Source organism: Fringilla coelebs (genome assembly GCF_963513975.1).
Source record: "Fringilla coelebs genome assembly, chromosome: 1".
In the NCBI taxonomy this organism is placed as follows: domain Eukaryota; kingdom Metazoa; phylum Chordata; class Aves; order Passeriformes; family Fringillidae; genus Fringilla; species Fringilla coelebs.
Window position 1 is genome coordinate 101,643,755 of NC_140028.1, and position 14,208 is coordinate 101,657,962.

Genomic DNA, 14,208 nt, shown 5'->3' on the forward strand with positions numbered 1-14,208 from the left:
ACCCAATATTAAGTTTCTATTTAATGACAGTGTTATTCTTCCCTTTCAAGTTCGACTGCATTTTCCTCTTGCAGGAACTCCACATATGTTCTGAAACAGGGATACAAGCCCTGGGACTAAATAGTCTCCTTGTTTTATCACGTAATACAGGGAAATAAGGAAAAACCCCTAAACAACTAAGCCAAAACCTTAAAGCAGACAAACAAAAATCTTTGATTAACAATTAGAGATTTTTCTCATTTTGACATGGAACAAGTTGAAAAGCCACACAATTAGATCTGCACTTATTCCAGACCAAAGCCCAGTACAGCACACACAAATAGGAAGCACCACTCAAGCAGTCACACTATTCCTGATAACTTCGCTCTAGCATGAAAACTATTTGGGGTAAGTTTCTATTAGCTATTTTAGGAGCAGTAAGGCAAGCTGTAGAGCATTAGAGGTTTCTGAAATTCCCGCCTCTGCTTTTACTCAACTTCCTAGGAAACACAGACAAAACCAGCTACCATGTAACATTGACTACATGACTGCTGTCACAGACTCCTTCCAAACCACAAGACTTCGGAATAAGTACTTCTTGACGGCTCACTACGGTAAGAAAGTAACCTGTCAGTCATATTACAACATACTGCAGAGTCAGTGTCCTCCTGTACTATAGTACTGTCAGGATAAATACCAATTTCATGCCTGAAAAGTTTGCTGATTTGTACGGCAAATCAATTCAAAATATAATCTGAAGTAAACGTACATCTTAAAATTAATTATGGAAACAAGTATACATAAACAGGCAATTCAAAACCCTTAAGCTGCAATGTTAACCAGATCTTTTATTATTGGTCTCCATTTCAAGTTCTACATCCTCCCTCAGGTTAGCAAAAACACCTATTCCAGTCAAAAGCAGGAAGGGATGTCACGCAGTACACTTACTGTGTTTACATTCACAGCAACAAAAGCTAAGTCAGGCATCTTCTGTTTGTTTAGTAAAAATAGATCATGTCAATCCCATAGCTAGATTGTTGAGCACTTGCAAACATCTCCCAGCTGTTAGAGGCAATTGAGAACTGAAGAAGCATCTCAAGTGCTCAAAGTAAAAAGATATATGCCAAAGTCATATAAATTATACACACACAAAGGAAAAATACCAAAACTGACAACAGCTCAAATTGAGAAAGCATTTTCTCAATAATTCATTTTATAACTGATAAGGTGACTCAACACACAAAAGACTGAATACAACCTCAGAGTCACAAGAGCTCCCATCATTAAGTTTGGGTGTTCACCTATCTCCCTCTGAATGATAGGTAGGTGAGAAAAGCCTACGAAAGAAACATAAAATGAATACTCCTTGTGGCCACACCCAACATATATCCTTTATCTATCAGGATTGTGCCTGAGAATCAAGATGTTACATTACTCATGAGTAATCAGTAATTCCATTCTCCAACTTTATCATCAAGCACATCTCATGTATAATGAAGATTGCAAAGTGAACAACTTCTGATACTCAGAAGACAGACCAATGTATCACCCACTCTGCTTTGTATATACCCAATCTATACAATTATGTTGCCTAAGGTGCTGACTTCCACTAATGGAGGGAAATGCACTTAGAAAATATGAAAGACACTGCTCCAATGTGTTACACTTCTTTTGCAAACAGTAGAGAAAGAATACACCCAAAACTATCTATCAAAGCTGTTCACGTCTTTAAATTTATAGTCCAAGCTTGCCAAGATAAAACACAGATATAATTTTTTCCTTTTTTTTTTGTAAACACTGAGACAGGCTTTAACATGGGGAATGAGCAATCCTCTCTCTTCCAGACTTTTGAGTGTGCCATTTAAAAACATGTAATGCAGCTCAAAATATCAGGACAAAAGTTTACAAGCCAAGCTATTGCTGGCTTGCAGTGCAATATTACTATCTTAAAAAGTATCCTTAAATCAAGTGCTGTAAAGAGGGGCCAACACTTACATTATTGTCAGAAAACTGAATGTACTGTATATTAAACTACTGAGATCCAACAAAAAAAAAAACAGAAAACCCCACACTGCCTTAAATGAGAAAGCAGATGAGTACTACGTCAGGATATGATACACGGCCTTATAAACAAAATTAACTTCACACATAAAAACCAGAAAAACATGTGATAGCAAAAATGTTCTTATTCCCTACTCTTCTAAGTGGCATATCAGCAGGGTTTTCCAAGTCCTATTTCAAAGCTATGGTAAACACATAACATACATTAAGCATAAGCATGTTCATCATATAGGCAAAATGCCCTGCATTTACTGTAACCTCTGCCTGTTGTAAGATATCACTACCACTTTTCTAATGGTTCCTTGTTAAGCAGCCTACTTTTGTATTTGCAACACTTTACTGTGAAAATGACCAAACTTCCTCCCACTTGCATTCATCCGCTGCACAGACTACAGTTTGGTCACAACTCAACTATAAATCCCTATCTCACAATGAACTACTCATTAGAGAAATACGGAATACAGTGCCTGAAAAAAACCACAACTTCCATTTCTCACAGAGAAGTTGTAACAGCAGTCTCATTATCCTCCTAATGTTTTCAAGAAACTATCAGAACTTACTCAACTATCAGAAATTTATTCGAGCAGAATAGAACAGAATTCTTCTCCAGAGAAACCCCTGCCCTTGTAAATTTTCAGAAAATGTACATGTTGTAATATGCTGCTAAAAAAGAACAAGAAATTCAATCAAAAAGAAGTAATATCAAAAGCACAAACACACACTTGGACAAAAAAAAAAACCATTTGAAATTTACTATTCAATTCTAAACACGACACTAAACAGAAAGAAAAAAAATTCATTAATGAGTCATGTATTAAGTCAAGACTCAGTGTGGTCTCATTAGCCAAGTGGGTTACACCTAATTAAAACTTAGTGCAAGATTCACATACAAAGACTAAACTGGCTGTTGCAGACTGTAAGGATTTTGAGTGGAGCCTGACCATTGAACCTGCATAACTCTCGAGATTTCCCACTTTTAAGCATGTCAGTGCTGTATATGTTTCAAAGCATGTACTCTCCATATTATACTCTCTCCAAAGATGGTAGGAAAAAAACCCAAACGAATTCCTGCTTCATATCGACCTTCTGAATGATCATATCACCTGGTGTTTCAGCTGGCCATGCAGTACACACAGCACCATTTTCTATCTGCACTGCTGCTGGGCATGCTGTAGAGACTCGGGGAGGGAGAGCAGGGAAGAAGGACAGGTACCACATTCCAAACACTCTCCTAAGCCAAACTATGTAACAAATTGCCCACAGGACACTAAAATATGTCCAAAAGGATAGGTTTGTAACACTTAGACCTAAAATGAAATGCCTCCAGGGGCAAATACCACTCCAATATTAGAAGTACCAAGCAACAACACACTTTCATTGTTTGCTTGAATCTCGAGACTAAGGAGGTTGAAGCAATTAAAACAAGACAGACTTAAAACTGAAGGAACCAAAAGTAGAAGTCTGCATGCCTTCTCTTTGGGGAAAAACACGACCACTGTACAAGTATTGCTTTTCATAGTTTTAATTTACTTTTCTTCTAGCCCACAAAACACAAGTGCCTAATCATCAAAAAAGTAAGTGAAGAACAATTAATATAAAACCAAGGCCTAAAATGAAAAACATCTCTTCAACATTCAGCCTACTATACATGGTGTGAGAAAGTACTAAAAAACTAAAAGTTTAAGAAAAGCTCACAATTAAGAGCTTCCTATTATTGCTGTCCTCCCTAATCCATGGGTGTCAAGGAGTCAAACATCTCGTCCTCTACAGCAAAACCACAATCAAGCAGTACATTTTTTTATCCCACAAAATATTGGCAGAAAACGTTTCTATAAGCAAAATGCATACCTGAGGTAAATAAACAACTTCTTACAGTATTTAAATAAAAAATTAAAATCCCTTATCAAGCATCACAATTTGAAAACATATTTTTAATGAAGCATAACTTCAAATCCAGCATAGCAGATTATCACATTAAGCACAGGTCCAGAAAGAGCAACCCCTGTTAGCACACATACCTTTGTCCTTCTTGAAGTCTAAAGCATCTTCTTTATCCGTTACTATTTCCTTCATGTTGATAATGCTTTGATGATTGAGCTGTCGAAGAATCTTAATCTCTCGAATAGCTGTAATTGGAAACCCTTCCTTCTCATTATCCAGTCGTACTTTTTTCAGTGCTACCATTTCCCCTAAGAGAAAATTTAAATAAAAGCCATTAAGATTAGCAACCAAACCATGGGATTTAGTATTGATTTGTATGTTTGTTTTTCAGAACCCTGATGCTTGCACCAAGCACTATGTTGAAGAGAAATCAGCATCACATACAGAAGTAAAACTACAAATGAGAATTTTCAGCTACACACACTATAAGGGCTATCCTCCTTCCTCCTGTACAACTCACTCACATATCCCAATATTCCACACCATGCCTACCAGTAAAGAGTGATTATCAGCAGCAGCTTTAGAGACAGACGCCTGTGACTGCTCTGGATTTCTTAATACTACATTACCACTGGTCAGAATGCATGTATCTAGCTAGAAATACTATGCAGCTATGACTAATACTATGAGGCAGATGACTAAAGAGTCCTCAAATTAATCAGTATACTTTCTACAAGCACAAGTGGCACTGCCATTTTTACAGTGAGTATTTTACTGCAGGGTGGGCTGGATCAGCCTGTAGTCTACAAAATGGCAGGAGCATGATCTACTCACGATGGAGGATATCTACAGACCATACATGCTAGTTCAATTGTTTTGTTCTTGAAAGTTTATTGCTGTGTCTGGGAAGTTTACTGACAGCCCAAGTATCTTTGTTAGCTCTAAAAAGCACTAACCCTACACTAACTACACGATACACTCACAATAGATCATATTCCAGCATGACACCACATCCACCTGCTCTGAAACCCCACTACACAGCTTCTTCTGAGGTATCTCAAAGGCCATAATGCCACTCTCCACAGGATTTGAATCCAAAGCTAACAGATTTGCTTGCTGTATCTGTACGGATGCCTTCAATGCAGAAAGCAACAACTTCTATGGGAAGGGAGACTAAGAGATGACTGTGACGCACAAATAACCTGAAGTTTGCCAAAAAGGCAATATGGTTATGACAAGATTAAAATGCAAATATGCAAAGAAGACTATCTCAGGAGATCCTAACAATGATTTGCAGAGGTTCTCAAGGTAGAGGCAAAAATCTGTGATAGCTCAACTAGAACAAAAGTTGAACTGAGACAAGGACAGGTAAAGAATAAAGAAGGAATTATAATCACACTGCTTATTCTTCTGGAGATCAGAAAGAAGGAACTGAGGCTGGTATGCACTCCTATGGGATCCAGTTACTGCTGAAGTAGAAAACTGTCCAGCATTCAAAGCATGCACAAATAAGGCAGAAGGATAAGCAATCACGGAAAGAACTACTAACTAATCACAAGACAATCACACAGCATACAGCATATATAAGGAATCTGGATAATCTATTTAGAAGCAGTGACATTATGTATTCCACTGGTGACTGTTCGCTCACCTTAGCAATATTTTAATATGAAATTAGAAAATAATGTCACTATTGTAAAGTCAGTTTTATTGCAAGAATACCCCATGTGCAACTCTTCACAGCTGAGTAGCACAGAAGCAGATTCTTTTCCTACTATGAACTAGTGACTACTGGAGTACAAACAATCATGACCAAGTTTTATGCATAGCTTCTTTCACAGTTACATCCTTTTACAAACTTCCTTACAGTTTGCCAACCTGTCTTTAGCCTCTCTTCTTTACTAGCTCAACTTTACACAGACCATCAAAACTTAAAAAACAAGAATCAAAATTTAGGACTACTCAGCTACATTTCAACCACAGCTTTACAGAGAAATAATTTTCCAATGCAGTAAACAATAATTTCTGATTTAGACAAATGCTAAACTTAAAACTGAACACACCAACAACTGAAAAACTTCCAAATATTAGAGGGCAGAATACAACAAATTTTACTCAATATAAAACAAAAACCAAAACCATCCCCTTCATTTAAAATTGTAAAATTACATTTAACTTTTTTGAACCTACCTGTATCTTTATCTCTGGCTTTGTAAACTTGCCCATAAGTGCCTTCACCAATAATACCAATGATCTCAAATTTATCCACACAGCGCTTTCCCCAGTCTATTTCTTTTTCTTTCGTTTCACCATGTCGTGGTCCACATATTCTACAAAGCAACAAATATTTTTAAGAATACAGCTAGTGTATGTAGACATTGTCTTAACTTCGAAGAGACCCTCAACACTATTTGAGACATTATTAGTTAACTGTCTTATCACTATTAAGTGGCAATAAACCATGCAGTTTGAGTCAAGCCACATTAATACTAAAAATGTCAAAAAGCAGAACTCTTTTGACAAGAACTTATTTTAAAGAAACTATTATTATTTCTACTTGCTTGATAAGCTTTTTAAAAAAGTTTAATAAACATACTTTGGTCTTCTCTTGCTATGTAACTGAACTGCTGGTTTCTTTTCTTCAGGACTTTTAGGTACCTCAGCTCCTCCAGGCAGCTCAGGTGGAAGTGGCAAGTCTGCAAGCAGATGGCGAAGTTTCTTCTCTGTTTCTTTAACTGACTTCACTGAAAGATTTTCTCTCAAACTATTAAAAAAAAAAACATTGTTTTGCTAATAAGTTGAAGATAGTAGAATGTTAGCATAAAGGCAAAACTTATTAGAATTATATTTTAAAAAAATATATATTCTAGACTCTCAATGCACCAACATTTGAAATTTCTCCTTTTAAAATTTGCAGGACTTGGATAAATGACTCAAACAGCTCTTTGGAAGATGCACAGGTAACAACCACAATTCTACAGAACTGTGAAAGCAGACCTTTCTGGTGAAAGCTGAGGTAAGATGACACAAGAAGCCTTACCAGGCCAGAATTCTTCTGCCACATAAGCCTCTTTCCAAGCTCATGGCCCAAACTATTACAAATATTTAGAGCTCAGGGGCTGCCAGACATCAAAAGTATAGTGGTAAAATCTGTACTCTGACTTCCCATTTAAGAGAGAAGATCTGACTAACCCAGTTGTCTCTAAAACTGGTCATCACAGCTAATGAGCTTCATGCTTACATTAACACTGCTGGGCATTACAAGGTTGTCCACATCACCTCATTTACAAATTCTCATTACATACATCTGCTGAAATACCTCAGATTCAACACATTTCTAGTGAACAGCATGCATACCAAGTGAGAAAAAAAAAACCAGATGAATAAAATGACAATGATTTCCTGACATGGGTTACATATCTGACTGACTTTTAACCAATCATAATTAGATAACAGATACTGTTCATCTTTGTCTTGAGAAAAATCCCCAAACACATGTACAGCATCTTTTAACAATTACACAATGATCTTAGAAATGCTCTTACAATTCTAACGGGGAATCATACTGCTGCAGGATTTTTTTTCTTAAGTACATGGCTCAATTTTACCAGAACTTGTTTTAGTTTAGCAAGATTTGTTCAGCTACTGCATATCCAGTAATTTTAAAGCCATGACCATCTCTAAACTTTATATAATTACATAATTGTTTCTGTCCTACAGAACACACACAGTATTAATTTAATTTCCATCGCCACATCAATAAAACTTAAGTCATGCTTTGAGGGGACATTTACCAAATTAGCTGCATTTGCGAATTGGCACTATTCATCCTTCTCCGTGATGATTTTTCTACCATTTCTTACCTGTTTAGTTTCATAGATAAAGCAGAAACTTCTCTAAATGGAACCATATTGCCAACTCACATAATACACAATGCATACATTTTTTCTTACTTTTCTTGCAGTAAGTAGTCCTTATATATTCAAATACAGCATTCCAGTGTATTTCATGTCTATGCTTCTCTGTGAAAACTGAACACTTTTCTTTCTTTTACCACTTCCTAAACTGCCACTGCCCCGTTTTAAAGAAGCACCACAAGGAAGCATAGACTGCTCTCATCACAAATATAATGGTTAACATGTTATAAGAATAAACCACCTTATTGCAGTGCATGTAACTGTCATGGCAATAAAAAACTCTTATTTTGAAGTTTACATATTAGTATTTCTCTCATAATTTTCCCCCAAAATTTTCAATATGAGTGAAAGGAACATATGAAAGGTTCTGACACAGATTTAAAAAGTGGCACAGGAAAACAGAGGCAGCCAAGAGTAGCTTTTTTTTTTCAGGTCTGCTAAACATCATTGATGACCAGGGCAATTTTCCCTTTCAGCTAACCTGCACTGCGGGGTAGCAACACTGATGGTCCCTTAGGTTGCTTATTTGTAGGTTTATGAGATTCTTACTGAAGGAACCAGACAGCTCTGCATAGCATCGAGTTCAAACTTTCTTTGTTGACACAATTTCCCCACAGTAACTCAGAGCCCAAGGTAAACACCTTTGTCCTCCTCTGCCATTAAAAACATTGATCTTCTGCCTTTGATGATTTAAGCTTTATCATTACTTATAATTCCTGATCCAAATTTTATAACATCCTATAGGAAAAACTAAGCAAAGCATAAAAGGCATTCCCTTACTTCTCATTAATCTTTCTAATACAGCTGTTTGCAAGAGTAGGCTTTTGGTTTTGAAAGGGGAATGAACCCACTTTGAAAGGAGAATGAAAGAACCACTGCTTAATTGTACCTTAACTCCTCAGTCTAGCTAACCTAAAACAGGTGATCCATTAAAATATAACAATAATAATAGTAATATCAGAAGCAATCATCCAGCTTCAATATGAAATCTCATTTCATGTTGTTGCAATTAATACTGCAATGGCAGTCATATTTAGTTAAACTACCTAGACTAGTTTTTAGTTAAAACACGAAATCTTGCTCACAGTATCAGGATTCTCATTTACCTGGAGAGGATGGCTTTGTCACAAATGTAAACTAAATCATACACGCACTACACCATTATTACATTTGCTAGAGAGTTTAATGCTGAAGAGCAAGAAACTATTTCTTTCTTACAACTAAAAAATAATATACAACTGTCTAATACTTTGTTAGGCACACTTATTTCCCAAAGCCTCTATGTACCATTAATGTTTAATACAAACTTAAATTACTAGCAAACACAAGAGAAACATTTTCACCTCTAGCTAAAAATTTGTCTTACTTGTGAAGTGATTTCTTGCATATATGTGAGAGGCACGTAGCACCTTCAGCAAAACAAAACAAAACAAACAACAAAAAAAAAAGCCCCAAAAAACCCACAAAACCACAAATCACAGCAGAGATTCTCTGTTAGGACTATGAACAGACTTTTAACCATAGTCTAAATTCATATGACACTTGGACACAGAAATTAATTTCTTCAATATAGACCACTTCAAAATTAACACAAATGGCAAGCCATGAAGCTCACTTCCATTATACATACTCAAAATAATACTGATCTTTGAAATAAATTACACTAAAATAATGCCCAGCTATAAAAAATTGTCTTTCAAAGGAAAGAGAATTTTTTCTTAAAACCCCAGCTAAATAATTTTCTCATATTGCTACTGAATTCAACTTTTCCCCAGAAGTATGTATATGTTCACACAAAACTTGCAATCTTGAATCCTTGAATACATCCTTTCATTCATCCCAAAGCTATTATTACCAGCAATCTTTAAAACATTTCTTTAGTAGACTTTTTATAGAAAGATTCTTCTTAGACTAAACTCTTCTTTTTTCAAGAACTAAAATTATTTTTAAGATCAAACTCCTCCAGTTCAGCTGTTTGCTCTTCACCAAACAGCTGAAGAGCAAGAACAAATTAAATAATGCATTAGGCTGACCTGTATTTTCCAAGGGAAATAACAACAACCATTATAAAAAGGAACAAACAATCCCAAAAGCAAATATCTGTCACAACTCACCTATCAGTTTCTTTATCTTCAGGCAGTGTGGGAGGCAAAGGCAAGGGTGGTAGTGTGGAGGTCGGTAGTGCAACAATTCGATCCTTCTCCTTGGCTACTACACTTGGTGTACTTGGTTTGCTTTTCTCTTTTACAGGGACCGGTTGCTGCTTCACAACAGTCAATTTATTCTCTTTTACTGCTGCAGGCTTCTGTTTGGTAATTTTGTCTGCAATTAAATTATTTTCTGCTTTTGTTTCAGGAAGCGAGACCTTTGCTTTTGCCTTGTCGTTTTTCAGATTTGCACTGCTGGTAGGAGAAGGTGTATGCTCAGTTTTAATTTTCTTCAAGTCCTTAACATTGTTCACTTGAGGTGCACTTGCAGCAGTATCAGTGTTCCCCTTAGTAGGTGTTGAAGTATTGGAAGCTTTTGCACTAGCTTTGGCTGCCTCAGCAGCTCTTGCTTTCTTGTTTTTGTTCAGCTCAGCAGCCAAGCTACTCTTCAGAGTCAATGTACTAGGAGAAATACTTGAATGACGACTTCTGGATCTAGATAATCTGTGTCTGCTACGAGACCTGGAGTGCCTTGATGAATATGGACTTCTGCTTCGAGATTTTGCTGATCTCCTGTTTCAAAAAAGTAAAGATTTACCCAGATAAAAAGAAGTCTAGCTGCTTTCCCAGCACATCTACTTTTTGACAAATCATATTTTTTAAATCAACTATCATCACCATGTTCATAGAATAAACAAAAGTCTGTGAAATAGAAAAGACTGTGCATTAAAAAAATAAAATTCTATAGTTAACCAATCAAGATTCTACACCTTCCTGTTAGAAAACATTAAAACTCTTATATGTAGTTTCTTGTCTCACAGAACTGCAAAATACAATACTTACACAAGGCAAGAAATGTTCTGCTCTCCTCACTACTTAAGAAATATTTTTCTCCTTAAAGAAAATCTTAATGTATGCAACTTGTACAAACACCTTTGGTATATACAGTACTCGAGAAAAATTCAATTGACTACATAGTCAGAGTTCAACAAAATGAAATTAAAATTACGCAGGACAAGAGAAATCTAAGCAACACTGGTTTTAATTGTAGGAGTGTCTGAATTTTCACTTCCATAAATATCATTAAAATAAGTTAACTGAGAAAAAAATGGACTACTGAAGAAAAAAAATTGAATACTAAAGGCTGCAATGTAGCCAACTAAAAGACAACTTTCCTTTTTTGAAATCTAATTGTACAACTTCAAAAAGAACCAAAACAAACAACCTCCCCGGCTCCCAAAAAGCCCAAGTACCTAACACTTGTTACAGCTATTGACAAGCAAACATAACCCACAAATGGGCCTATGCTATAACTGCATCTGAATGCAGACACTAATAGAAAGAAAAAAAAAAAAAAAAGCAACCACATAGCAATGTTATGAAATAAATTAAATTAAATGTAGGGGGTTTAATCCATTTTACCATACCAAGAATAACAAGGATATTCATCAGATTTACAAGTATTTTCTTGATTAAATTTTGATGGAAATCTATTTTGCTTATCATTTGGAGGAAAAAGCATACTCAGGATTAAAACACCCAGTCTTCATCAGCTGAACAAAGAAAAAGGTATCAAACAACAGCAAAAATAAAACTTCCTGAAGATGCAAGAATTTCAGAGTTCAAAAGATAGCACACCAATGTATGGAGGTTGCTAAAACAAAAGGAAACAAAAAACCCAGACCAAACCAACAAAAAAAAAGTAACCCAGTAAATAAATAAAAACAATGCCAACTACAATCCCTATGATCCGGACTACCCATCCCACACCAAATTTAATTTTACTGACAATTAAATCAATTCAGTTTTAATTATCAACACATGAAATTACATCACAATGCTTCAACTAAACAAATATTTAATCTAGTACAATAACTTTTCTTTTGTGTGCAATATTAACTAATTCCTAAATGCGCGCTCTCTTCCTTTTGTAATGTAGGAACCCTTACCCAATAAGAAGTCACTCAGATAAATCAAAAAGTGACTGAAGCAATGTATATGCACACCCTATAGTATAGCACAAGCTTCAAAATTCTACAGGTGAAATTGATCCAAACGGCTAGAGACCCAGGAAAGAAACAAAATCAAATCCCAGATGAAGATAACTCTTGGAAACTAGCACAGTTCAAATACATGCCAGGTTTTATAAGAATTTCTGGCACAGCAGGGTAACAATAACAGATAGCAATAATAATAATAATAATAATAAAAGTTTTTTACACTTTAATTGAAAAAAGCCTCACAATTCTCTTCTAACAATTTTCAACCAAAATCTAATGTTTGGTTTACTCAGTAAAGAGATATTAGTGTTCACGTCTAATAAGCAACAAATAAAATCATAATATTGGGCACAAAAATTCCACTGAAAACTCTCTTCTTCATTATGAATCCTGTCGCTGAAGTAATTTTTCTCATTATTTGAAGACCTAAATGCTAAATCCCACAGAATATTTTCAGAGGTTTGGCCAAAAAGGAGTAAGACTAAAAGTGTACAAAGTTCCATTATGCAGAGTTAAAACAATGTAGCAGGAAGAAAAAGGGAGAAAATCTAGAAAATACACACACTTCAAATGCTACACCAGAGCTCTCTTCAAACTGCTGCTTCACTTTTGGAGAGGAATTACTGTAGATCTCAAACACAGGTGTTACTGCTGCAGATCTGCACCTGCCCTGGATGATGCATTTCTCCAGCATCAAGCACAAGCTAATAGTCCCCCCATTAGTCCTAAAGTGACTTTTATAAATGGTCCATCATTTGCAAGGATGTCACTGACCTGTCTTGGAAAAAATTTCCCTGCACATCTTGTTTTTAAATCAGCTATTTCAGACTGACTCTCTCCAATTACCTGTAGAACATAACCTACATCCCAAATTACATCACTGCAACCTGTACTAAATTTAAAACATGTCCTAAACATCACAAAATGAGCCCTATTTCTTTCGTCAGGATGATATGGGGTTTCTTGTTAATTTTGATTGATACCTAACAAATAAAGTAATCATGTAACTAACAAATAAAGACATAATTTCACATGCACTAGAAAAGAGACGTTGCAGCTTAAAACAACACAATTGGTGAGACACCGTGCCTGATTCTAAGACTGGTTCTGTTCCACTTTGTGGAACAGAATAAATAAATAAAACAAAACAGGTTCGCTTAGCTCACTACTAAGGATAAAATGAAAAAAATCTGCTCAAATTATTGACAACTAATTTCATCATCTGATTCAGCTACCATAACTCAGTGAGGAAAAGGCAGTTTTGAAAACCTAGGGCAAAAATAACCTACATTTCTGTACTTCAAAAACAAATAAGAATTGACAGTGGATTGATGTCTGTACTTTACCAATATGAGTCAAGAGAGTTTGGGACATGAACATGAATTCATGCAAGCTCATCTGAAAAAAAAACAAACCCAACCATTTCCATCGTGGGTTTCACACTCCACATGACAATTGCACAACTTTTCCATGTCAAAACTGCATTCATGTGGGAGACAACAGATGTGCATGCACACAAATAGTTAAGTTTCAGTCCCATACCTATTACAGCCCTTAATAGTGGATCAAAATGATGGCAGTCTAGTTAATGAAATATGTTGACTAAAATATAACACTGGTTATAACACTGCACTCATTTAAATTTTCCAAAAACTTTTCATTATTTGTGTCAGAAAAACTATTATATTACCTACGTATTGTATCTTTAGCATCCCAAACACCTTAGCAAGAATTCCTTGCTGAATCTGAACCACTGAGGTAGACCCTAGATAATGCAGCAAAAGCATTAACTATTAATGCAAAAGCATTTTCAACCAAACTGACAAATTATGAATTTTAAGTAAAAAGCATATTTGTCAAAGTGCTAGCTATTCAAGTTTATCCAAGCTACAATGATAACACCTGCTGTTTTCATAAGCTTAGTAGTCTTTCCAAACACTCAACTACCACTTTCTTTCATCTGTGTAGTTCAGAAGTCCCAAAAGACTAAACAACTTATGTACAATCTTTCATCTATAAAAATGTGTCCAAAAATATGGACACATTTACAAGCTTTTCCTCAAAAGCTTATACAGCACTCAGAGGAGAAAAATATTGCCTAATACATAATAAAACCAGCCAGCTCACTCTGTTCAGACCTAACATTTGAAAGAAAAGATAAAGTCACAGTAGCGTAGAAATGCACTCACACAACAGCCAATGTCTGCCAGTTATTGGGACACT

General features: G+C 35.6%; 1 protein-coding gene across 2 annotated transcripts in view; it reads right to left on the reverse strand.

Moving 5' to 3' along the window:
- CDK13 (cyclin dependent kinase 13) overlaps positions 1-14,208 on the reverse strand; it is a 46,947-nt gene that overhangs the window by 25,323 nt on the left and 7,416 nt on the right. For both annotated transcript variants that reach the window (XM_084213917.1, XM_084213916.1), the window contains exons 2-5: positions 9,953-10,558; positions 6,518-6,685; positions 6,112-6,251; positions 4,059-4,229 (exon numbers count right to left, since the gene is read on the reverse strand). In XM_084213917.1, coding sequence (XP_084070043.1) covers positions 4,059-4,229; positions 6,112-6,251; positions 6,518-6,685; positions 9,953-10,558 — 1,085 coding nt within the window. The remainder of the gene's footprint in view (positions 1-4,058; positions 4,230-6,111; positions 6,252-6,517; positions 6,686-9,952; positions 10,559-14,208) is intronic.